Source organism: Herpailurus yagouaroundi, unplaced genomic scaffold, assembly GCF_014898765.1.
Source record: "Herpailurus yagouaroundi ecotype Mexico unplaced genomic scaffold, PumYag 100, whole genome shotgun sequence".
In the NCBI taxonomy this organism is placed as follows: domain Eukaryota; kingdom Metazoa; phylum Chordata; class Mammalia; order Carnivora; family Felidae; genus Herpailurus; species Herpailurus yagouaroundi.
In genome coordinates this window covers 18,386,749-18,413,464 of record NW_024412391.1, presented here as the reverse complement: position 1 = coordinate 18,413,464, position 26,716 = coordinate 18,386,749, and the positions used below count along the sequence as shown (strand labels likewise).

Below are 26,716 nucleotides of genomic sequence, written 5' to 3'. Positions count from 1 at the left end.
TTTAGACGGAAGGAAGTTTGTACTCTGGCCTTTTACCCCATCTGCTTGCATCTGACTTTTGATCCTTTTTCAAGGAGCTGCTACATGACTGAGAGAGGTGGCTCAGGTGCCCCAGGCTTAGTTCCAAGCAAGGGGTTGGGGTGCACCGTTAGAACCAGGAGCCTCACTATATTACACTAGGGGAAACCAGAGATTCAATCTCTACCATGTTTCTAAAACAGCAAATGCTGCTCTATCAACTTTCTTGAGAGAAGGTGAGGATTTCTCACCTCTACACCTGCTCGGTACTGCGTTCACCCACTGCCTCTGGTCTAATGCTGCCCAGGCACAGAAGTGACCAGAATCTACTTCTAAGGAAGATCAAAGTCTCTTTCCTTCCTGTAAAGGCAAAGTGAGCATGAGCTTTAGAGTCACAAGAACTGGTGTCAAATCCCTTCTCTGCCACTTACTTTCTCTGTGACCTTCAACAAACATCCTCCATGAGGCTCTAGCTCCTTATAGGTAAAATGAACATGATAATACTTTGGTCTCATTCATTTATTAACAAATATTGGCCGACCAGCTATGTTGAATTCCCAGACATTGGGCTGGGGATTCCACTGTCAATAAATCAGACTGAGTCTGATGACATTTTAGAGGGCAAAGAGACAATTATGTTCCAATCTGATAAGTGCTTTGATAAACCAAAAATAGGAGGCAAGAGAACTAAACCTGTCATCTTCTCAATGCCTTTCAGGGGAGAAAGGGGAGAATGGTTTCCAAGTAGGAAGTTGAAGGATATGGAGGTGGTAGTCACGTGGAGTGAGAAGGGTGGAGAAGAGGACAAAGGGGTGGAAAGAACGATCCAGGCAGACACAAAAGTATGCGCAAAGGCCTGGAGACAAGTGTTTCCTTGAAAGACCAAAACCAAGTTCACTTGGTCTGTTAGCTGTTTGAAGGGTAGAGCTGTGACAGGAGATCTGGGGTGAATAAATCACATGAGGGAGTCGAGGAGAAGAGAAATGAGCAGATCTGCATTTTAGAAATGCCACTTTGACTACCATAGCAAGAATGGATGGGGTATAGGTAGGGAAGACTGGCATCGGGGATCTCTAGTATAAGCCTGGTGCAGTAGTAGTTCAGGTAAAAATAAGCCAAGTTTAAGCAATAGGATATATTAAATAATCATCATAAAAGTTTAACACAGAGATGATCCAGACAGTGTTCTATGTGTTTAACATTTACTAATTCATATAATCTTCAAGACCAGAACAACCCTAGGAGGAAGGTCCTATTATCATCTTTATTTGACAGAGGAGACAGCCATCGAACAGAGATACATATAACTTACTCAAGGTTATACAATGTTGGGATGTGAACCCAGGTGGTCGGTTTCTGGGGCCTGTGTGCTTGACTGTGCCGCTGTGGATCCAACATTTCAGAGGTTGACTAGGAAGTGAGGAATGAGAAAGGGGAGGTGTCACTGATGATCTCCAGATTTCTGGTTTGCAACTGGGTAACTTCTGGTGTCATTATTGGGGCTGTGACACGTACTAGGGAAGAGCAGGTTTGAGAGGAAAGATAATGAGTTTCTTGTGAGACATGTTGAATTTGAATTCCCAAGGTGCTAGGTTATTATTATTGAACATAGGATCTGCAGCTGAAGAAAGAGATTTAGACAGGAGCTATATACCTATATTTAGGAATCCTTAGCATGCAGCCAGGGGAGTGGCTAAGATGTCTTAGGAAGAATGTTTCAATGATTGTTTATTTTTGAAAGAGAGAGAGAGAGAGAGAGAGAGAGAGAGAGAGAGAGAGAGAGAGAGAATGGGGGAGGGGCAGATGGAGAGGGAGACATAAATCTGCCCAGAGCTGTCTGCCCAGAGCCTGATGCAGGGCTTGAACTCACGAACCATGAGGTCACGGCCTGAGCTGAAGTTGGATGCTCAACCAACTAAGCCACCCAGGTGCCCCAAGAATGTTTCAAATTAGAAAGGAAGACACTTTGAGAAGAACCCAGAGGAACATCAAGTAGAAGCAAAAGAAATCATTCACAATGGTGATGAGGAGGAGCAGCTAGATAGATGGGAGGAATACAAGGAATGTGGGAAGGAAAAAGGCATTTTGAGGAGCAAATAGTGTCAAATGTTATGGAGGAGGTGTGAGGTGTGAGAAGGAGGAGGTCAGTATTGACCTTGGAGAGAACAGTTTCATTAAATTGATAAGAGCAATAGTCAGACTGCAGTGTGCTGACAATTGAATGCAGGGTGAGGATATAGAAAGCAACAAAGAATTTCACAGAGGGGGTTTGTCTGTGAAGGGAGGAGAAGAGCTATCGAAAGAGGGATGTGGAGAAAGGGAAGATTTATTTAATTATTTTCACTATGCAAGAAATTGGGAGAATATTTAAATGCTAAGAAGAATCCAGATAAACTGAGAAGCTGTAAAAACAGGAGAGAGAATTATCTACTAAGAGAGTTCTTGACAAGGTGGAGAGGGGTGGATCCAGAACATAGATGGAGGGGTTAGCCTAAGAAGTAGGGGGAAGTTTTTCTTTGTAATGAGGAAGAAGGAGAGGGATGAGAAAAAAGGTAAGGTTTCAGATTTGGTGTGGGAAATGGAGGCAGTTCTTGATGGCTTTTATTCTCTCTCAAGTAGAAGGCCTATCACTATCTGAGAGTGTGGGAGCCAGTGGAGTTGGAGTTAAGAGGGAAATAGAGAAGGCTTAAAACAGACTCACTGATATTTATTTTATTTTTAAGCTCATTTATTTACTTTCAGAGAGAATCCCAAGCAGGCTCTGCAGTGTCAGCACAGAGCTCGACGTGGGGCTCAATCTCATGAACTGTGAGATCATGACCTGAGCCAAAATCGAGAGTCGGACGCTTAACTGACTGAGCCACCCAGGTGCCCCTTATTTTATTTTTTAATATATATATATATATTTGCAACCTCCCTCTCCCTACAGACTCACTGATTTTTAGGGCAGTGAAACTACTCTGCATGACATCATAAAAGTCCATATGTCATTATACATTTGTCCAAACCCACAGAATGTACATCAAGAGTGAACCCTAATGTAAATTATGTCCTCTGGGTGATTGTTATGTGTCAGCATAGGTTCATCAACTGTAGAAAGTGCACCACTCCAGTGAGGGGTATTGATAATGGCGGAGGCTATGCATGTGTATGGTCTGGGAGCATATGGGAAATCTCTACCTTTCCCTTACTACTGCTTTAAACCTAAAACTGCTCTCAAAAAATAAACTAAACAACAACAGCAACCAGACCTAGTGACCAAAGTGACTGAGGAAACAGAACTCCAGGCAATGTGGGAGGGCCCATGAATTCACTGTGGCACCAATGTGCGCATTTGTGTGTTTTCTGTAGCTAAGTGGTAGGTTTGGAGAAGGCAGAAGGATCTAGAATTGGAGTTTTGACAGGTAGGTCGGATGGAAGACAATGGGAATTAGAGATGAGGACACTGAGAAGAGAGAGCAAAATGACAAGAGTCTAACCAAGGATTCAGGAGAAAGCAAAAGGGAACAGATTACAAAGATAGAGAGGTTCAGGGACTTTGAACTCTATGTAAAATTAAATAACAGTGTGTGATCGGCAGCCTCTAAGATGATCCCCAGTGATCCTGCCTCCTAGTATTTATGCCCCTGGATAATCCTCTCCCCTTGAGAGTAGGCTGAACCAAATGACTTTTCTAAGGAACAGCATACGGCAAAAGCAGCAAAAGCGATGGGATGTTACTTCTGAGATTAGGTTCAAAAAGACTCTGGCTTGCTTGTCTTCTCTTGCTCTCTCACTTGCCTGCTCTGATAGAAACCAGCTACCAGGTGAGCTGCCCTATGGAGAGGCCCACTAACAAGGAACCGAGGCCCTCAGTCCAAAGCTCTTGAGGAACTGAATCCTGCCAATGACTATGTGAATGAATTTGGAAGTAGAGCCTCTGTCAGCTAACAGACCTGCATGAGAACCCAACTCCCAATGACACCTTGACTACCGCCTTGTGAAAGACCTCGAGGCAAAGGTATTCAGCTAAGCCATGCAGAGATTATAAATGATCATTGTTTAATACCTAAGTTTTGGGGTAAATTGTTATGCAGCAATAGATAAGACAAGGTGTAAGAGAAGTAACTAAGTGAGAAAGTAGAAAGGACAGCAATTATGATCAGAGAATGGGGTATCTGGAGTTCACAATTTCAGCTATGGAACAATTGCCATACTTTATCTGTACCGAACAGGGTGGCTAAACGGGGTATACAGAGGTGAAGTTCACTGAAGATGAGGTAAAGGAGCTGAGAGGCCAGGGTATTGGACAAGTCAGGCTCATAAATGTTGAAATCATTCAGGATCACCGGGTGGAGAAGTGTGCACCAGGTGTTGATTTCAACGAATGACAAGGTGGCAGTTAAGGCAGAGAAGACAAGAACCTTAATGAGATAAGAGTGGTATAAATCTGGTGGAATGAGCCTTCACAAAGTTGTTGTTGTTTTTCTGGAGAGGGTAGCAAGTTAATGGTATGGAAAGGGCAGCACTAAGGATCTAGGAAGATTGGTGGCCCCAAAACTTCACTGGGATATGTGAAGTGTGGAAGTATAGACAACCTCTTCTCAAAAGAGCTACAGGTGAAGTGGTATCCTCAACGTGGAGCCAGGTTTGAAGATTAAGATTAAACGGCATAAGGTCCTTGGCTCCACATAGTGAGCACTTGACGGATTATTAGTTGCCTTTAAACATTCACTTAAACATTTGTATGTCCTTGCTCCGCACGCCTCTCCCCCAATCTCTTTATTCAGAAGAGACTAGGGCCAGGTTAAGGGATGGGATCAGGTGGTTGGAACCGGCATGGCTCTTCACAAGCGATCAAGGGACTGCCTCCTCTAGGCCCAGGGAGAGCGTGTGCCATGGCTTTCCCTAACCTTCATTGGCGAAGCTGAGAAGAGCCCGAAAACGAGGGCCATTCTCTCCCGTGCACAGGGCACATCACCCCCTAAGAGAGATTTATCCTCCCCCCCCCCCCAACATTAATCGAGAGCCTTACAAGTGCCAGACACCGGCGACACAAACACGAGAGAGATACACTCCCAACTACAGGAGCGGTGCCTGGCCGCGTTCCGTCAACGCCAGCATCCGCAGATTTAACGATGCTCAGACTTTTCCAAGTCCTCCCCACACTTTTAGCTGACGTAAAATGTCGGAATTAAGTGTGCAGCCTGTACGGAGATTGTTCAGGTCCTCGCCTCCTTGGCTCCGGATTCCCCAAACCGCGCTCCCCAATCCGGGTGCGCCCTCCAGGAACTCAGCAGTACACGTGGGCTCCCCGCTGGCCCGCGGGGCGGGGCGCAATGGGCGGGACTAGACTGGAAGGAGAGGCTGTCCCCGCCCCCGGGGCTCCCATGGCCCCCCGCGCCCCGCGGCCAGATGCTGACGTGTCCTTTCCTTCCCACTACACCTCCCGACACTACCTACTACGGCTGCCCCGGAAGTCCCGCCTCACACATAACCCGTCACCGCAAATCAGCTCTTTCAGCGCTTCCTGGAGCTTGCCACCCGTTTTGGGACTAAGGGGCGGGGCTCCGAGAGCAGGGTGCCTATTGGCTTGAGGTCCGGCGGGCCCTGGGTGCTAATTGGCTGGAGGGCGGTGGCGCTCTGGCACGCTTGCGCGGCGAGTAGAACGTGTGGCGGCGGCGGAGAACGCGTCCCCTCTTTCGCTCTCAGTCCCGCTGCTGCTCTTGTGAGCGCCTGCCGCGTCCGTGCCGTCCATTGCCCGAAACCCGTCGCCTGCCAGCTCCCTGCCGCGGCGGCCTCCCACCAACACCGACACCCACATTGACACCTCCAAGCCGGCCCACCGCCTTACTTGCTGCCTTTCTATCTCTACACATGGCCTCCTCCGCGCAGAGCGGCGGCACCTCCGGGGGACCCGCGGTCCCCACCGTGCAGCGGGGCATCGTCAAGATGGTGAGAGCGGGGACCCGGACACTGACCCCACCGCCCGCCTCCGGGCGGGTTTTGGCGCTGGCTCTTCTTCCCCTTCCGCCAGTCTGCGTGGTCTCCTAGATCCCTTCCTCCTACCCCTTTTCTCACTTTTCACCCATTCTCAGAATTCCCTTCCTAGACGGAACCCGACACGGTCTCCCCTTGGTACTTTGCTTCCCGGACACCCTGGCATCAGGGGTCACAGTGATTTCCGTGGTCGCGGCACTCAGATCTGCTGTTTACTAGGACAGATCGATTACTTAATTGCTTAACGGAGATAATAAATTGATATCTGCCCTCCCATCCCCTCGTTCTTCTGTTTGTTTTGACATCTGCTGAGCAGTTTGCAGCTTTTGGAGATCCTGACATCCGCTCTTCTCTGAAACTAAGCACTTGGCCATCTTGAAGATTTTCAGTTTCCACCGACGCTCACTTAACTCCCAAGTTTTCTGGCTCTTTGGCCCTCATATTCCGTCTTTTTCTCTCCACCTCTGGTGTCAAGTGTGCAATCCCAAGAGCTTTTAATATTTGTGTTCCCTCTCCTTTTGACCCTTAAATGTTAGGCCAGTAGAAATCTTAGAGATCATTATTGTTCCTCCACCTCTTACGCCTAAGGAGACTGGTTTGAAGAGGGCAGTGACTTGCCTAAGGTCATCGCATGGTGGTGGCTTGGATTAGGGCCAGGACTAGAGCCCCAAGTGTTCGGATTCCCAGTCCACAGCGGTAACACTTGATTCTGCCTGATTTTTATATACCCTCACTCCCTAAATTCTTGAATTTTGAATTTAAAACCCTGCAAGGCTCATTTTTAAAAATTTACCGCCAACTCCATGATAATTTTGTAGTATAAATTCTTATTATCACTTGTCTCCTCTTTTCTCTCCCAAATGCTCCCAAATCCAGGAACTTGACATTTCTTGGTTAACAGATTTTCCATTTGTGATGACCACAGACTAATAGATTTCATTTCAAACTTCGATACTGACTTCCTTCTGGAACAACAGATATTCTTTGTGACATTTTCTCCCAAAGCTCCACAGTTTTTTGTAGTTGCAGGAAATTTAAAAAACATTTTGTTTTCTTGGCTCATTGTCAGGGTTAAAATGTTCTTTATCTTGCGTGTGTGTGTGTGTGTAAAAATTAGATTTTGAGATTTTTCTCCCCAGCCTGATTCTCATGTGTTCATTTCTTGGGTGATATTCTGCCACCAGTTGAAATTTCCAAGGTTTTCAGTATTGTTTCCCCCTTTATACATAATTGGAGGGTCAGAATTTATTAGAAACTGATTGAGAAGGGAATTTCCAAGGTTCACATATTTTCCCTTCTTTGAAATATTGATCTGACCCATGAGGAGATCCTTTTAAATTAGGTTTTTCATTTGCACTGATCTTTCCCTTCACCATAAGGACACAGCATTGCTTGGCTGTCTGGTGGTGCGATTGGCAGCATTGAGTGGATCTGAGTGTTTTCCTTTGCTAAGGCTTGAACTTTTCTTAAAGGTCCCTCTCATTTGTGGCGTGGGAATGAGGCTGAACACGTTTTTGTTTCTACCAATGCTACAGGCTTCCAGGGTATCTGGATTCTATGAGGTGACCATGCCTGACAGATTACCCCCATGGATACTGAATATCAACATCACTTGTTTATTAAGGGTCACGTCTTGTGTTGAGTGTCCTGTTTATATTATTGCATTTGTAACACCTAACAAGTAGATAGCATTTTTGGCTGCATTTTACAGATGTGTAATCTGAGGTTTAGAAAGACTAGTTCACACAAGGACAGGCACTTTTTATTGGTAATAAGAGGCAGAGATGAGACTTGAACCCAGGCCTGTCTACCAAAGCATGTACTGTTTGACATGCTATGCTGCTTCTGCCTCCAGGGCAAGACTTTATAATGTGGAGGGTGGGGCCAGTGATGTATGACCACAAAATTGCAGGAAAGTGAAGCTGACTGTAATCAAGTTAAGGAAAGATTAGATGTTACTCCCTGACTTATCCTCGAGCTGTTATTGTGGTCAGAGGCTTCATTATGTGCTTAGGAGAGTTGTGTGGAAGACACATTTGAATCTGGGAGGAAGCTTTTATTTTTATTTATTTATTTAGTTATTTGGGAGGAAGCTTTTAAAATTCAGCCATTGAGTAGTCTATATTGCTGTTTTTTTTTTTTGTTTGTTTTTGTTTTTTTTGTCTGTGACCAAACTGCAGGGATGGGTGGGTGAGTTGAAGTAGGGATTAGGGGAGGGAAGCTGGATGAACTGCAGAGTGACTGGCCGATTTATGCCAGGTGTAGAAGCCTTCTCTGGAATGAAAAATCGACCACTGGAAAATTGCTCTGTGTGAAGCTCTTCTGCTAAGCAAAGTTTTATTTTCCTGGAGAGTCATCATTTCCAGTGTTACTAGGAACTGCTTTGTAAGAAGTCCAGAAAGGAAGATGGAGCTCTGTGACAGGAAAGTGAGAAGGAAATAATAGTTTGAAGAATTGGAAAATAGTAGTTACTGCCACTGGGAGAAGGGTAGAAACCGGAACACTGACTAACCAGGGGTGTGCTTTTCAGGGTGAGCCCTCCACATGTGTCTGGACTAAGGCCGAGTTGCAGGTCTGAAATGGTCTAGGGATGAGCTTTGCTGCAGTGAAGAGGAAAAGTCCTTCCTCTGTTTGTGGGGGCAAAACTCGGATTATAGGGCCACGGAAGGTGCAAGTTTCTAGTAAGTCCTTTGTTACTTTTTTAAGGTTAAAGAAGAATGAACTTGGAAAAAAAAAAAGAAGAATGAACTTGGGAATCAAGTTGTAAAAAAAAAATCTTTGCATTTGACCAGTTTTTAAAAACGATGGCGAAGGTAGAGGCTCTGTCTGCTCTGAGAGTGGGAGCAAGGGGACAGAAACAGAGTTGGTTCTGGAATGTGTTTAAGGAGGAAGTGGGCAGTAAGTTGACACAAGCATTTTGGAGCTGTTCTGTTACTGAAAAGGCAGTGAGGATGATGGAAAAACTGAAGGTGGATTTATATTTCTTGAGTTGGGATGAGACTGGCAAGTGTGTGGGCAGACAAAATATAACCTGGAAAAGTAAATGTCTTTGTTAAATCAGATACTGTTTTCTCAAAATCCTGAAAGATTCTAACTCTGGATTTCTTTGAATGATATGCTAGACTTTCTGTTATCTCAGCAGATTATTTTCAGCACATGTTAAATGCATGAGGTTGAGAGAAGTCTTGGGGTACTTAGTATAGAATTTGGTCACCACACTTAGCAGCTATTAGAGATGGCTGTTTTCTCTGGTTTTATGCACCTGATTTACTTTCTGTTTTGAGGATAGAGCCCTTTTCTATGTCTTTTCACCCTAATTTTCCCATCTAACTTGTGTTTGTGTGTCTTTCCAAGCAGGAGCACATGGATTGCTTTCAGGACAGCAGAGTGAGTCTGCCATGGTTCTTGAAGCTGTGTGCTTAGCAGAAGTGGCTATGGAAGCAGCATATCTGCACCTGCTTATGGTGTAGAAGGCCAGAGAGAGGACAGTGCGAAAGCATTTCACCCCACCGCATGCAATTGCCTTAAGGAGAAAGGAATCCCTCTGCCAGTCTTTGGTTTTATGCTAAGAACCAAGATTCTCTACTGGACGACTAAGGCAGAGGGTCATCCAAAGGAGAAGATGGCCACAAGTTTCCTCCTTCAATGGGAATTGTGCTGCCAGGTTGTTCTAAAGTGGGATGTAGGCTTCCTGGTGAGTAGCTTAGTGGAAATTTCTCCAGTGTACAGCTTGTAGGAAATGCTGTCTATAATTTAGATCTTAGGTTTCTGAACTAAGAAGTATGTGTCTTTCCAGAGTGTAGTGGGGACAAAAGTAGTAGTCCGTTGATCTGCTCCTTCCTACGTGCACTTAGCTCATGCAGACTGAAAGAAAAAAAAACCACATCTTTCTTAAGCTACTTAAAATAGTCTTATTTTGCTACTCAAAGGGACAAGGTGGCTGAATAATATTTTAGTAGAGCCATTTGCAAAGAACTAGGTAGAATAGGATGGCAGGCTATTCCCTATAGTCTTAAAATTGCCCACATCTCAGCAGGTGAGCATGGTGGCTTCCAATCAAGATTGCGAGTAAAAGAGTACTAAGTTTTTACTGTATCTTAAATGTTTTCTGTCATTTTTTTTCTGTATGAAAAGGAAGCATCCAGCTGGTTCTAGTCATGCTAACAGTGGCTGCTGCCATGTACTAACTAATGATACAGAATGATGAGCAATCATACTTCCTTTCTTTCTTGAACAAATTGTGCATCTAGCTTTGTGTGGGTATTGGAGAAACAGTAGTAAAAAGTAGACCAGATTCCTGCCCTTATGGTTTATGAAGGAGACAGACAATAAACAAGTAAACAAGAAATGCACGATATTATGAGATAGTGATTTCAGGTAGGGGAATGGGACGGGGTGGTTGGGACTAAGGGAGGGAGTGGCTCCGTTAGATAAGGTGTTTAGGAAAGGTTAAAAAAATGCTGTTCGTCAGCATTTGTGCTGAGATCTGATGGACAAGAAAGAATCAACCGTAGGAGAAGTGTGTTCTTGGTAGACAGAACAGCAAGTGCAAAAGCTGTAGGGTCCCCATGGATGTTTATCTTCAGTATTTTTATAGTATCTCTTTAATTTCTTCAAGTTCAGGGTGCCACATAAGTGGTATGGGTTAACGTGAGCTATTCATTTGTGTTTTAGGGTGATAGAAGGCAAAAAAAGCAGCGCAGGTGGTTGTTCTGGTACCTTGGTGAGATCAGTATCTGACATTAACTTCACTAAATACACGTAAACAATGGAGAACTGATAAAAAAAATGTTGCTGTTGGTCATATTCATGTCTCTTAAGGGGTCAAGACTAAGCTTTTTTGACTTCTGGTCAGCCAGTCCTGTGTATTCCTAAGGTTACCATCTTTCAACGAAAGGTACTTAGCTGAAAAGATAAATGCCAAGAGCAGCCTCATTGAGAGTTAAATAGCATGCAGAACTTGTCCTTGTTTATATTTCTGTTAGCATTTTATTGCTACATGGAATAGTCTGCTGCTCTGGCCTCTGGCAGTACTTTTAAAAAAAATTTTTTTTAATGTTTGTTTATCTTAGAGACAGAGAGAGCACAAGTGGGGGAGAGGCAGAGAGAATCAGAGACAGAATCTGAAATAGGCTGCAGGCTCTGAGCTGTCAGCACAGAGCCCAATGCAGGGCTCGAACTCACAAACTGAGAAGTCGAGCTGAAGTACATTTAACCGACTGAGCCACCTAGTTGCCCCCCTCTGGCACCACTTTTAACCTAGCAAGCTGTAAGGAACAGTGATGGTGAAGCACAGAGTAGTGTGCTTCAGAGCTCAGACTAATGGTCAGAAAGGAACTAGCTCATGCACAGTGTGGCTTATTATCATGAGGGAAGACTCCTAAGGTTTGGTGGTGATCGGTGCTGGTAATAAATGGGCAAATGATTTAAAAAAAATTTTTTTTTTTTTTTTACATTTATTTATTTTTGAGAAACAGAGTAAGACAAAGCGTGAGCAGGGGAGGGGGCAGAGAGAGAAGGAGACACAGAATCCGAAGCAGGCTCCAGGCTCTGAGCAAGCTGTCCACAGAGCCTGATGCGGGGCTCGAACCCACGAACTGTGAGATCATGACCTGAGCTGAAGTCGGATGCTTAACCGACTGAGCCACCCAGGCACCCCTAAATGGGCAAATGATTTGGTGGAGTCTATGCCTCAGTTTACTTGGAGGGTGAAATTTGGGAAATGAGTGAAGGTTCCAAGGCCTTTTGTGTACCCACCTTCCAGTGGGTTAGCGGTCTAGCTGACAGGTGTGGTTCTAGCAGGGGGTGCAGTAGATATTCTTTGGAATCTGGTCTTTGGATTTATTTTATTTCATTTCTCCCAGGAACAGCATAGCTAATAAATATTGTAGGAAATTCTTTGTCTTATCCAGGACAAGGAATGAAGGGATTCAACTCTTAAGGGGCTTAATGTAGCTTTTCCTCTTATTTCTTGTTGGGAAATGGATAGACACCCAGTTTCTGTTGCTAATTCCTCTCTTGGGAGACTGACATATGCTTTTTGTTTTTACAGCACAAATTAATGCAGAATCACAGGTTGTGAACATTTGATGCAGATGGAGTGTTGTGGGATTTCACTTTCAGTGAGACTCAATATGATATACTAATGTTTTTTACACTTAGCTCTGATGTTTGGGGAAAAAAACAGTGGTTTCTGTTGGCATTTTTTGAAAATTAGGAAGGAAAACAACTGCTAGGTGAACATCATATGAAAATTTAGGTGACATTTTCACATGTCATTTTTGAGATGTTCAGTCAGTGATATAAACTGGACTTGGCACATTGTCTCCGTTTACAAGCTTATGACGAGTGATTTAAGGCACCATCTCCTCTCTTTATGCCTTGACACATTTTGAGGTGCTTTGAGTTCTCTCTGTGTGGGAAGTAGTCTCCTTGGGATGGGCTTGTAACACCAACCTCCTGCGTAAGGGGAGGAATTGAGGAGACTGGAGAATCTGTGCTTAAAGTTAATAAGCTTTATTAATTTATTAACATTAATATGAATTTATTAACATTAATTTATTAACTAATTTCTTAACATTGTCTCTGGGAAACAACCTGGCAGAGAAGAGAGATCGTTGGCCTAGGATTCAGGGGATACAAGTTCTAGCCCAGATGCTGCTATTCTCCACTTGGGTGATGTGGGGTAAGACATTTCACCTCTCAGTCTCCCTCCCGTCCTCCCTCCTTTCCTTCCTAGCTTATTTATTTCAAAAGAGAGAGCGAGAGCGAGCAAGCGGGTAAGGGGCAGAGAGGGAGAGAGAGGATCCCAAGTAGGCTCTGTGCTGTCAGTGCAGAGCCTCGCGCAGGGCTCAAGCCACAAACTGAGATCCGTTGCCTGAGCTGAAATCAAGAGTCAGATGCTTAACTGACTGAGCCGCTTGGGTGCCCCTCAGACTCTTTTCTTTTTTAAACGAAGTGGTAAACCTGTTGTCTCTAAGCTCCCAACAGTCCCAAAGGCTGTGATTGTATAAGAAACCCTACAATGCGTGTCTTTTAGGCATGATGAACCCAAACTGAGAAATCTGCCTTATGGTAGGCTTCGCTTTGAGTTGCTGCTTATTCTGCATGAAACATGTTTTCTGTTCCTGTTGCTTGTTTTTTTTTTTTCTTTTTTCTTTTTTTTTGAGACAGATTATGAAATATGAAATGTGGTAATGTGGTTTTTGTAGTGTGGAAGACGAGAGTTAAAATTTGAATTAGACTAAGTGATTGGATAGTGGAGTGGGTTGAAGGTGGATAGAAATGAGCTAGGGAGGTTCCTGGCTTCAGTACTGGTATCAGGATAGACTAGTGGGAGTGCTTGTTGGGGACCTAGAGAAACATGCCAGCGGTGGGTTTTAATCACACAGTCTCACCTCTGCATTGGAACACCCTGACATTCTCCTGGGGCTATAAGTCTTGAATTGAGAAGGGTAGAGATGAGGAGGGCACCCTGGGAACCTGTAGCTCATGGGGAGAGTTTATTCTGGCCCTGCTCTTAATTGGAGGAATCTCGGGGGGCTTGGTAGGGTTCTTAGCTTTTTCACACTTCAAGGCTGAAACTTCTTCCTGTAGGTGATCCTAATTGTCTTTTGCAGATCTTTTCCACTTTGTTTAATGTGCAAGTATAGGAATCATAATCTGTTCTTGGTAGTTCCTCACATGGTTTCTTTTCTTTTGAATTTATTTTTTATTGTACGCTTTCTTAAATCCTTTCTGAGAGTAGATTTAGAGAGAAGCCTCCCAGTGATTTCCTGAACAGATCCATGCTTCAGGACCACCTAGAAGGGCCTTTCAGAGGCACAGAAATAGAATCTCTGTGAGTGTGGCCTGGGAATCTGTTTTTTTTAAAAGCCTCTCCTAAGTGTTTCTGAAAGAGTTGTTTTTTGGATGGATCTGGGGACTGGCATTTCAGACCCACTGATCTTGTTTAACTCCTTTTCTGTATGTAGTTGAAGGGGCAGGACACAAATGACAGAAGGAACATAGTGTGTGGGGGGCGGGTACATCAGAATTTAATGAGGGGAGGATACTAGTTTCGCTTTCTTTTTAGCACTTATCTTGATGGCTGCCAGGACACTTTGCATTGCTTTTAATCTGTACTTCAGTATTAGGCTGATATCCTCAGGGGTCCGTTTACAGTGACTCCGAGATCATATTCTTGGGTCATAACTGACAGCTGAGAAGTTGTTTTCTATGCCTGATTTAGGCCATATGCTCATTTTAACACTCATCTGCCACTTTTCCTTTTATTTGCTTAGGTTCCTAGGATCTTCCTATAATTTGGCGCCAATAACTTGGCACATTATTACTCTGGAAGTCTTTAGTGTCCTCTACAAACATGATTCTGTGCTGCTCACTTTCTGCTTTTGTAATCCTTGGGAGCCACACACTTAGGCCTTCTGGTTTGTCTCTATCCTGTTTCTTGTTTATAAGCCCCATTGTTAACAACATCAGTAAAACCCCAAATGACCTCTTTGGTGGTCTCAGTTTTTATTTTTTATTGCACTTGTTTGTCTAATATGGAAATAAAATTTTCTTTATAATTCTCAAGTCTTTGAAGTCCTTATGATTAAGGGTTACATCTACAATTCCCTTTGTGGCTTTTCCTTGTTTTGAGCAGCAGTTTCCTAGTTCATCCCTGAATTCCTTCAGAATGTTCAGGTGAATGCCAACTAGCATTAATTATTTAATAATTACCAGTATTTAACTTTTGGACTTAAAACCTGCTCATAAGATTTCAAATAGCATAGAAGTATGTAAATTAAATATAAAAATCTCCCTCTGACCTTCTCGGTTTTCTGTCATTCATTCTCATTCCCCTAAGAAAATGTGTTTCCAAACTTTTCATGCAGAGATGTAATACATGCTCCCTCTTTTTTTAAGAAACAGAAATGGGGTCATAATACATGTTTCCTGCAACTTTAAAAAAAAATGTCATGGCTATCTATTATATCTCATTATAGATCCTACCTCATTCTTTAATGGTTGCAGAGTATTCCATCATTTGGGTGTATTTACTTACCCACTTTTTTGCTGATGTATGTTTTAAGTTTTTCATGATTCTAAACATTGCTACACTGAATGAATGTTGTTTTTACATCTTTGTGTTCTTGTTATTGGCATTTCTGTAAGATACATTCCTGGAAGTGCAGTTGCTGGTACGCTTTAATATCACTTAATGGTTTTGGTGGTTGTAGGGGGGCTTTACTTAAACTTAACCTGTTTATTTCTTACAAATACCATCTTAGATAAAATTTAGGGCAAAATACAGCTTAATATCTTATTATTCATTAATCACTGCATGTTTGGTAGTCCTGTTTCTCCAGGGTATCCTTTTTTTTTTTAACATTTATTTATTTTTGGGACAGAGAGAGACAGAGCATGAACGGGGGAGGGGCAGAGAGAGAGGGAGACACAGAATCGGAAACAGGCTCCAGGCTCTGAGCCATCAGCCCAGAGCCCGACGCGGGGCTCGAACTCGCGGACCGCGAGATCGTGACCTGGCTGAAGTCGGACGCTTAACCGACTGCGCCACCCAGGCGCCCCCCAAGGTCCTGCTATTTAAAGGAGAGTAGGCTCTTTGACCTTTGGCCTCATCTGCTTTCTCTGGGTTCTAGAGAGCTCCATGACTAAGGAAGTATGCAGCTACTGAGCTACAGATGACATGAGGAGGTGAGAGGCAAGGTCATGTGGGAGGTTTGACTTTCCTATGGCCTGGCACACAGCTTTTCCTCCTTTTTCTTCTCGGATGAGAAGGTGGTGATGGGAGGTGGTGGTAAGCATGACCACATCCTGTATGGGGAAACTGCCATTTTTAGAGTTGTTTGGAGAGACTGAACCAGGGGAGTTAGTGTTGGCAGCCTCTCAGTCAAGTGCTGATCCCAACCTTGGTGTTATGGGTTACCTCAGGTTTGCTGGGCTTCAGATGTGTGTGTATTCCTACCATGGTTTTGGCATGGGAACACTGCCTCTGCTTCTATTTCGTTTGAAAATCTTTTGGCAATCAACTATTCTAAAAATTGGAGTATTATTTTATTAAAGAAACTTTTTAATGTTTATTTTTGAGAGAGAGAGAGAGCACAAGGCGGGGGAGGTGCAGAGATTGAGAGAGACAGAGACAGAGGATCTGAAGTGGGTTCTGCTCTGACAGCAGAATGTGATGCAGGGCTCGAACTCAGAAACCGTGAGATCAGGACCTGAGCTGAAGTCGGATGCTCAAATCACTGAGCTACCCGGGCGCCCCTGAAATATTATTTTTAAAGCAAACTTAATTTCACTATTGACAATGGGAAACCAGTGTTAACTTGCCATAACTAGAAAGTACCTTAGGGGCGCCTGGGTGGCGCAGTCGGTTAAGCGTCCGACTTCAGCCAGGTCACGATCTCGCGGTCCGGGAGTTCGAGCCCCGCGTCGGGCTCTGGGCTGATGGCTCAGAGCCTGGAGCCTGTTTCCGATTCTGTGTCTCCCTCTCTCTCTGCCCCTCCCTCGTTCATGCTCTGTCTCTCTCTGTCCCAAAAATAAATAAACGTTGAAAAAAAATTAGAAAAAAAGAAAGTACCTTAAAAAATGCACAGTGAAAACAAAGTGCTATTAAATTCTAGCTTGGTATGGTGTTTTGCAGAAGGCTATGAAGAAAGTTTAACAAGTGATGAAGATGTGCTAAGGGCTTCTTGCCACCAGACTAGAACTTTCTTCTTCATTTAATAGGAATGACTGAAGGAGAATTGGAAAGGGGACAGTTCTTATGTGTGTGTAAATATTAAATTCTGGTATATATAACAGTTTTTCACTGCGATGTAAAACATTTTCTATTTTCTTTATCCCCCAGGGGAACCAAATAATCCAAATTTGTTTGGGGGTTTTTTGGTTCTCTATGCCAGTTCCCTAAACCTCCAAGCAAGAACATAAATTAGTTATTTGCAAGGAACAGCTCCTTTACCTGGCCTTGGCACCTTTGTAATGACAGGGCAGCTTCCATCCCAGTCTGCCTGGGCTCTTGCTGTTCACACCTGTTGTCTTGGCATAATTATCAGTAACACCTCTTTTCACTTCAGAGTATGTGATTCCAGTGATGAAATGGATGTTTACTGTGCTTAGTAAGAACAGTTAAATCTGGGAGAGTGTGGGGTCACAAAGTTCACAGAGACCTAAATAAACAGAAGGTAGGTGTTTCTGTAAATCTAGCAACTAGGATGGCTGAGGGGAGGGTCTCATGGCTAAGGAAAGCCTTTAATGGAGAGTAGGCAGCCTAGGCTTGAGACCTCAGGTTATGTGCTTGGTTCTGGGAAGAGCTTTGGTCTGATGAAATTTTAGTTGTCAGTCTTATTAAAATGTTGCTGTTAAATAGAGGTAGGTAGCTTTGTTTTATGGTGGAAAGGGGAACTTGTGAATTTAAGTATTGATGTTTTTTGGAGAATGGACGCATTGGAAAATCAAATGTCATATTTTCATATCCATTTGTTTTAAAAATCTTTTCTGGGAAGGTGGTGAAAGTGACAGGTCTTGACAGAGGCAGAGGAATAAAATGGATGAGATAAAAGGCAGGAGATATGGCTGCGTACATACAGGTGGGAATACTCAGATGGTCTTGAAAGCAGCTGTGAGTAATCTGGATGCAATGTGTAAGGTTAAGGCAACTTGCCTAAAGTGACTAAGTGTTGCTGGAAGTTTGTAGTAGAGAAAGGAACAAGAAGCGAGGCTTTGAGTCTTTGTTCCTAGTCTCTGGAATGGGAGGTTAGTGAACTTTTAAACTTTATGAATTCTGTTCCAGGAGAGGGAAAATCCATTGTTTTATAGCCTTTAATACCAGGGGCATTTTTATTTTTGGTAACAACCCAAAACAGTGAATTACTATGCCAAGTGTAATTTATCTGCTTACCTAATAGGACTCTGTAAGGTCTTCATGAAAAGTGGTGCATTCTTTCCCTACCTCCCTTTCCTTCCCTCTGTGGAAGGGGGGACTCTGAGTGCCTGGGTCCTGGAATCCTGCTGAGATCTATTATTCTGTGTGCAGTAATTGCTTGTGTTATTACTCCTGGCAGGTGAGCCCTTTCACAGCCCAGAGGCCAGGAGGTTGCCTCTATTACTTTAAAGCCCAGTTATCTTGTTAAACTCCTCTCTTGTGAGAGCTTTAGAATCTCCTGAGACCTCCCGCAGGCTCTCTGTGGGGCACAGGCCCAGCTCCTGCCTGGGTAAGCCTGCCCTGCCCCAGTGTCAGCCATCAGATTCTAGCTCTGGAGGAATAACTTTCCTTTACGTGGCCAGGCAGCTATAGGGCTGTTGGCTCGACTGCTTGGTTTCCATTTAATTCTTAAGTGTTCCCTTATCAGTGCTCTTAATGAGAGTATCTCTCTCTCTTGTGTGGTAGAAAATGCGTTTCTTTGATTGTCAACAGGAGAAGCTGAAAGCCAATGTAGGGACAATAAGAAGCTTGGGACTTAGATTATCTGAGGGACAGGAACTTAGAAAATTGGTTTTTGAAAGTGGTTGATGGTAATGCTGAAAGTAAAGATGCTCTGTGTCTGTGAGCTGTCCGTAAACTTGGATTTGAAATTTCTATGCTTTATATGTTAAAGAAATGTATTTATTTTGTTGTTTAGTAGAGAGTGTGCTCCCCCAAAGGTGAGGGGAATCAGAGAGCTGGACTTTATGGTTAGCATAGGATATGTAGAATATTATGGATGTTTTTAATAAAAATGGAGGGGCAGTACCTGCAGTGAAGATAATGCAAGGAAATTCCAGATAGGCTAGATACCTTCTGTTTAGCTTCTTGAGGAGGTATGCAAATCTGTGCCTTGTGCTGGAGGATGGAGGGGCTAGGCTGGGCCACCAGCAGGTAGTAGGGTGATCTCCAGGTGTGTTAGATGATTGGAGACTTCCATTTTTAATCCCCCATCATAGTTTTCCTAGGATTTTAATTGTAAGAATCCTGGGATGGTGCATTAATTTAGCAATAAAGGACTCTGAAATGTTTATGGTAGATTTGTGATTTGTACTTTATTTTGACATCTAAAATTGACCATGAACGTTTCAAATAGGAAAAGTTTCCAAACAAATCTGGAAAATAAAATGGGAAAATTAATGTTTTTCATGGGTAGCATAGAAATTGAAGTGCATCCTAAGTTCTGCAGTCAGTCCTGCATATAAATCAAAATAAACGTATTAGATGTCCTTTAGAGATGATTCACTCTGAATAGTGCTGAGTATTACGCTTTATAAGCTGGCATCCCTATTGCTGTAAGTTCATTCTGAGGAAAAATGCATAGGACTTCGTGGAAACAAGCCTGAGAAATACTCAAGGTACTAATCTTCATTTCTCTTGGGTATTTCGGGATCTCTGGTGTGCTTTCATTTAGCTGTTTCTAGTGTCAGCCCTCTTAAACCTCCTTATCATTGGACTATGATGTGACCTATTGTACTCAGGGCCACTGTGCCAGCAGTGTTGTGAGAAGTCAGGGATGGCAGCCACGGGAGCTGCCCTCTGGCCGCTGCCTCCCTGGATCAGGAATCATGGGGGTACTTCCCTCCTTCCTCTGAGCATTGGTCCTGAGGAGGAAGGAGTCAGAGTGGGGATGAGGGCTGGATGGATCCAGTAACCGAGTAGCTCCTGGAATGCACCCCCAGGCTTCTCCACCCTACCTTGGTCACTGCTGGTTCACCTCTCAGTTACTGCGCAGAGGAGGGGAGGTCTTGTTTGCGATCAGGAACAACTTTTTCTTGGGTTTCCTTAAGAGAAGAAGCCTGTGTCTTTGGGGAGTTGCCTCCGCTACCTGTGGTGAACACACAGAAGTTCAAGAGGCATATGATCTTCAACCCTCCTCTTATATGACTGTCCGTATGCAGTAGTTCTGAAATGCAGAGTGGGCATGTATATGAAATATATGGAAACAGAAAAACTGCATCAGTTATTGAAACCCGTAAGATAGGCTGAGGCCAGATACCCTAGAAGTGTATATTTTGAAATGTTTAAGAAAAAGTACAAATCTGTAACTTAAATAAATTTTTTTTAATGTTTATTTATTTATTTTTTTAAATTCTTCTTTTCCAACGTTTATTTATTTTTGGGACAGAGAGAGACAGAGCATGAATGGGGGAGGGGCAGAGAGAGAGGGAGACACAGAATCGGAAACAGGCTCCAGGCTCTGAACCATCAGCCCAGAGCCCGACGCGGGGCTCGAACTCATGGACCGCGAGATCGTGACCTGGCTGAAGTCGGACGCTTAACCGACTGCGCCACCCAGGTGCCCCTAATGTTTATTTATTTTTGAGAGAGAAAGAAACAGAGCGCAAGTGGAGGAAGGGCAGAGAGAGGGAGACACAGAATCTGAAGCAGGTTCCAGGCTCTGAGCTGTCAGCACAGAGCCCGACGCGGGGCTCAAACCCACGAAGTGTGAGATCATGACCTGAGCCGAAGTTGGAATGCTCAGCCGACTGAGCCACCCAGGCGCCCCCACAAATCAGTAACTTTTGAAAGTGCTTTTAGTGCTTTAAAATTTCTGATAGTCCCCAACCAAATCTTTGGATTAGGGCTCCTGTCCATCATTGTTTGGTAATCACTGTTACAGGTTGGGATGTGGAAAACATTCAGAAGGCACAGGCCTTGGAATTGTTAACCCTGCCCGTGACCCACACAGGAACACATCTATAATACAGTGCTTCATCAGAGTCCTAGAGTCTAGAATTTGATGTTTTTAGTGGCTGCGTTGGACTCCAACTGGGATCTGGTGGTGGTGGGGAGAGGGTGGGAAAGGGGGGGGGGTGGATTATGAGCCTGTTGCCAACAGCTGTGAGCAGCTGTGAGCTGGCTTGATGGTGGCCTAAGTTTGCCGGTGCCTTCTCTCAGCACTTCTGTCCCTGTCATGGTGTGTTCTTTTCCTGTCTGCTTACGTTTCTCTGTGAGTTGCTTCTCTGATGATTAAAAGGAAATAGTGTTACTTTCGTTGCTACCAGTTAAGGAATTCAAATATGTTTTTGTTACCTTAGGTATTTGGATATAGACTTTGGGGTGTAAATCTACCGAGAGATGCTTGTCTGTTAAATAAGAATAAATATAAGAATCATGGAGAATATAATCATAGATGAAATTACTGCATTTGCTTTGTGTCCCTTTGGGATATATGGGAAATGACTGAGGAAAGTGGGAAGGCAATTGAATATTGAACAGTTAATTGGGAGATTCTCCAGTGTGGTCTGGGATATAGATTTGAGTGGTTTCTGTTGAATAGAGTAGACTTGACAGCTCACAGGAAACAATCAATTGAGTAGTTAGAAAGGAGTCAGGTAAGACATTCTTGAAGGAGGTAACAAGGGAAATTCGACATCACGTAATAAGAGGATTGCTGAGGGAAGGGGGTGCTGAGGAAAATGTTCTCAGCAGCAGCACAGACTTCCTAGGGGAGAATGGAATGATGCTGAGGACTTGGAGCTGCCTTATAGAGGGCAGAGAGAAGGCTGGACAAGGGACTGGACTCCGGGAGTGGAGAATACGGGATGAAGCGGACTGGGTGAGGACATGCCTGCCTGTGGATCATGCCAAGGGGGTGGGTGGAAGGCCTTGGAGAACATTTGGGCTACCTGTTGTCATTTGGCAGAGAAATAGGAAAACAGCTGTGAGTGTGGCACGTGCTCTTGAGATCCTGGCTCTCGTTAGCTTTGGCAAAAATCCACTAAGCTAGGAGTTGTTTAAGGACAAGGACCATGTCTTGATTGTTCTTGTCCCTTCTCTCCAGAATCTGGCACTGTGCTTTTTACACAGTAGGGCCATTCATTTATTCAAAAAATACTTATTAAATGCTGACTTTGTCTCTGGTCTTGTTTTGGGCTCGGGGGCTATCAGGGTGAGTAACATAGACCTGGTCCTTGCCGTTATAGATCTTGTAGCTTAGAGAGGAAAGCCAGTACTAAACAACTATACTATTTAGTGTTGAGATAAATTCCATGAGTAGAAGTACGGTGTAGTCAGAGAGCACACGTAGCAAGGCTGTCTGACCCAGTTCGGGGATTTGGAAGGCCTCTTTGTGGAGATAGTTTAAGCTGAATTTGCTGGAGAACATGTTTCTAAGCCAGGGAGTTAGGGTGGGGATAAAGAGGCAGGGAATTAATAACTTTATTGTGCATACCCATCACTCAAGGATCTTATTGAAATGCAGGTTCTGCTTCTGTAGGTCCTGGGTGGAATTGGTGTGTCTGCATTTCTAACAGGCTCTCCTGTGATTTCTGGTCTGTAATTTTTTTCAGAGGCTTTCTGTGCACCCTTCTCACTTCTGCCTTTTTTATTCTTTTGTTTCAGTTGAAAGATGATGGGACTCAACTGAGTCATTTTTCTCTGTAGTCTGTAGCCATGGTGGCTGCAGTGACATAACTGTTCCGTGCTTTCAAGCTATAGTTGATTAGCAGTAGAGACTCTTCTTCCTGTCCCCTCCACATGCTGGCTGAAAATACTACTCTACATTTTGATCTGGACAATCCACATTGTGGAGAAGGCCAAAGGTATGGAGGACAGGAGGAGGAAATTTTAGAATTCGGTTAAGAACGAAAGAAAATCCGGTGTCTTGCAAATTAACAGAATTTCTTTTGGCATCTCCCCAAACCACTCCTTGTAGATTAGACAGGGGGGACTCAGGCATTGTTTTTGATAATCCCATTCCTCTATGATGATAAGGCCAACTCTGAGAGGTAAAGAGATTACAACCAAGATTCCAAGGCTTCACTGAAACCAAAAATGTGGATGGTGCTCTCCTCTCTTACAGAATGTTCTTAATTATTGTAACTGAACTTCCATCAGTTTTTCCTTAAAACTTTAGAGCCGTTGAGGAGCTTCTGGCTTTCCTGACTGTACAACCTAATTAGACCACATATGTAAATTTTTAAAATTCCCACCAGATAACTGGCATAGGAAGAAAGAGGGACTCTCTTTAAAACCCAAGATCCTTTTTGGGTGTGATAGCCTTTTTGAACTGTGTGCTTAGGGAAGGTTTCAATTCTGTGATTCCAAAGCATTTTAGGGGTGCCTGGGTGGCTCAGTTGGTTTAGCGTCTGACTCTTGATTTCAGCTCAGGTCATGATCTCACGGTTTGTGGGATCGAGCCCCATGTTGGGCTGTGTGCTGAGTGTGCAGCCTGCTTGGGTTTCTCTCTCCCTCTGCCCCTTCCGTGCTTGTGCACTCTCTCTCTCTCCCTCAAAATAAAAATAAGAAAAAATAAATTTAAACAGCACAATCTCCAACAAAAAGCCCTGCTCACTACAGTAATTTTTCATCTTTAATATAGTGTGAGTACTTGACCTTAAGCATTTGGTAGAGGGGTCAAAATCCTTTAAGTGATAATCTTTTATGTTCTGAAGTCAATTTTTGCTTCTTTCTTTGGTAATTTTCACACGTGACTGTTGCCCACTTTGAGATTTTCTTTTGACAACTGAAATGGATTTCTCTGAAATGACACATTTGCCTGACATACAGTTCTTCCTGAGTTCTCTTATTTCTGCATAACTGTGTCTCGATCTCTGGATCCTTGACAACAGCGGGGCTCAGCATTGAGTAGTGAGAACTTGGCTCTGCAGAGGACCATCATCCTGGGTACATCCTGGTACAGGCTTCCTGGAGATTGAGTCAGTTCCTTCATGGTGAGGCTTTATTTGTGCAGAAGTTACAACCTTGGTGTTTTATGTAAGCTATATATTAGTATATATATTAGTTTCGGTTGTATGGCATAACAGTTGGATATATAAAATGTTCACAATATGGCTAGTTAGAATCTGTCACTGTACATAGTTACAGATTTTTTTTTTCTTGTGATGAGATCTTTTAAGCTCTCTTTGCACCTTTCAAATATGCAATACAGTAGTTGCCGTGCTGTGCGTTGCATCTCCACGACTTACTTTGTTTTATAATTAGAAGTTTGTGCCTTTTGACTCTCTTCACCTATTTTGCCCTCTGTCACCAATTTTTGATTCCCATTTCACATATATTTAGTATTTGGGGTTTATTGGAAGTGTGCTGGGAAGACGTGTGTCCTAGCTCTGATGCCATCGTATAAGTGCCACCGTTTCCTCAGAAAGTGAGGAGAATGGTGCCTACTCTGCTTCCTCAGAGCATGGTTGTGAGGATGCAGAGGGGTGGAGGATAGGAAGGGAAGGGAAGGGAAAGGGAAGGAAATGGAAAGGGAAGGAAATGGAAAGGGAAGGGAAGGGAAGGGAGACCAATGTGCCCTTAACGTTACTGAGTACCTGCTAGGAGTCAGGTGCCGTGAGGCGTCTCACTTAGTAATCCTCACAATCCAGAGAAGACGGTGGTCGTAGTATTGCCCTCATTTATTTATACAGGAGGGAACATCACAGTGCTTGGAATGGTTTTTACTTGAATTTGTTTTCAGACTCAAGACTGATTTCAGAGTTCATGGTCACCTGAGGCTTTGATCACCACCACTCTTTGTCAGGGATGAAGTTCAGTGCAGACATAAGATAGGATACTTAACATTACCTTTGAGGACAAAAGTTCTGACAAACACATAACATTTACCTCTCTAGGGAGGGGGTATCTTAGCTGGCAAATGGGGAAGGTAGATTATGGGTTATTTAATCCTTTTTTTAACATATAAATAATACGAATTTAATAGTAATAACATTGGAAGTTTTTGAGCACAGACTTGTTCACTTCTTTAAGTCAATAAATTATTACTTAAGGAATTTTACATGTGATTCCTTCCAGTGCCAACCCCTGCAGTTCCTCCAAAGTCAGAATCATAATCTTCAAAATAGCCCTTTTGAAAAGAATCAATCCATGGTTGTCACTGTCAGCCCAGGTTTCTTTCAGTTCGGCTTCTTTGATCTCCACTTGCATGTGGACATTCTTCAGATATTCCCCACCTGTAATCTTTGTGATCCAGTTCCTTTACTTTATGGCCCTAGAAGTAAAATTGTAGGAAGTACATTGATTGCTATTTTGGCAAATGATCTAAAATTATTATTCTTTAGTTCCTTCTGGTATTGAAAAGTTTTGTTACTTCCACTCTGCTTCATGAGCCTAGCAGAAAGTGTTACAGGTCTCATTGTCACCACTTCAATAAACTTGCTGTCGTGGAAGCATCCCCTGTGTCTCAGTGTAGCCACTATTTAATCCTTTTTGACTGAATTCAGTTGTGGGAGAATTTCCATGATTTTGATACCTTCTTTTATACTCCTGGAGGAAATGTCCACCTTTTTCTATTGTACATACTCTTACAGTCTTTACTTGTGACTACAGTCTGAGCTGTTTTCTTCTTTTTTTTTTTAAATAATGTTTTTAAAAGTTTATTTATTTTGAGAGAGAGGGAGAGCTTGCACAGGAGGAGCAGAGAGAGAATCCCAAGCAGGCTCTTCACTGTCAGCGCAGAGCCCAACGTGGGCTCCCAACCCATGAACCGTGAGATTGTGACCTGAGCCAAAATCAAGAGTCTGATGCTTAACTGACTGAGCCACCCAGGCCCCCCTCTTTTTTGTTTGTTTATTTTGAGAGTGAGTGGACACAAGTGGGGGAAGAGCAGAGAGATGAAGGGAGAGAGATAATCAGAAGCAGGTGCTCTGCGTGTTGTCAGCTGTCAGTGTGGAGCCCAGTATGGGGCTCCATCCCACGAGCCACAAGATCATGACCTGAGCCGAAGTCAAGAGTCTGCCACTTAACTGAATGAGCCATTCAGGTGCCCCTTGAGCCATTTCTTACAACAATTTTGGCGTTATGTATTGGGTCTTTTGACCAGCCTCTGTGCTCAGTGCTTTTATTCTCGTTTAGGTTTCGTAACAACTCTCGTGGGTATTCTTACATGTTTTGTGAACGTTTATAAATGAGGAAACTGAGGCTGATAGAACCAATTAACCACTGACACTGCTTTGACTCTGAAACTAAATTCTTATTGTCATATACCTCTGTTCTCTGATTTCAAAAAGGAGCAGTTTGTATAACTTGAAGTGGTAGTCCTGAATTTATTTTTGCTGTGCACTTGCTATTTAGACTTCCATAACACTAGTTTTTATTTCCTTTCCTTGTCATGTCATAATATATAAGAGGTTGGCAAAGTGACTCTGTAAAGGGCCAGGTAGTAAATATTTTAGGCTTTGCAGGCCATACGGTCTCTGTTGAAGCTACTCAACTCTGCTGTTCCAGTGTGAAAGCAGCCATAGACAATTATGTAAATAAATGATCTTGGCCATGTTCCAATAAAACTTTATTTATGGACACTGAAATTTGAATTTCATACTCTTTTCATATGTTACATAATACCCTTTTGATTTTTTTTCCCCCAGCCATTTAAAAATGTAAAAACCATTTTTAGCTCTTGGGTTGTACAAAAGCAGGCAGTGGGATGGATTTGGCCAGTGGGCTGTAGTTTGCCAATCCTGTTTTTATCATTCTGGAGTTTTCTTCCTTTGTGCTTCTTTTTTGGGTGTTCTTTTGTAATATTAGACTCTTAAGTCTCTGCTTGCGTTGCATATGGTGGTATTTAACAAGTGTTGGTTTGATTTGGAGCAGTAAGCTCATGGAAGCTTTACTTGCTTAGTCTTTGACACCTGCTCTGCTGACACATAAAAATGGAGATTTTACTTGGGAAAAAGATCTAACCAGTAGGTAACTTCAGATACCGTTTTAATAGACGTCAGTTGGGGCGCCTGGGTGGCGCAGTCGGTTAAGCGTCCGACTTCAGCCAGGTCACGATCTCGCGGTCCG

General features: G+C 43.4%; 1 protein-coding gene, 1 long non-coding RNA gene and 1 pseudogene across 2 annotated transcripts in view; 1 reads left to right on the top strand and 2 right to left on the bottom strand.

The window, feature by feature from the left end:
• Positions 1–1,263: 1,263 nt before the first annotated feature.
• On the bottom strand, positions 1,264–5,241 carry LOC121028069 (uncharacterized). The gene is made up of 2 exons (XR_005789050.1): positions 5,033–5,241; positions 1,264–1,532 (listed from the first exon to the last, which is right to left on the bottom strand). It is a non-coding gene; the product is annotated as an uncharacterized LOC121028069 (long non-coding RNA).
• A 411-nt stretch (positions 5,242–5,652) lies between these two features.
• SND1 (staphylococcal nuclease and tudor domain containing 1) overlaps positions 5,653–26,716 on the top strand; it is a 426,272-nt gene continuing 405,208 nt past the window's right edge. Inside the window, exon 1 of the mRNA XM_040472057.1 lies at positions 5,653–5,952. Coding sequence (XP_040327991.1) covers positions 5,875–5,952 — 78 coding nt within the window. The 5' untranslated portion in view covers positions 5,653–5,874. The remainder of the gene's footprint in view (positions 5,953–26,716) is intronic.
• LOC121029009 (uncharacterized) lies at positions 25,048–25,160 on the bottom strand (annotated as a pseudogene).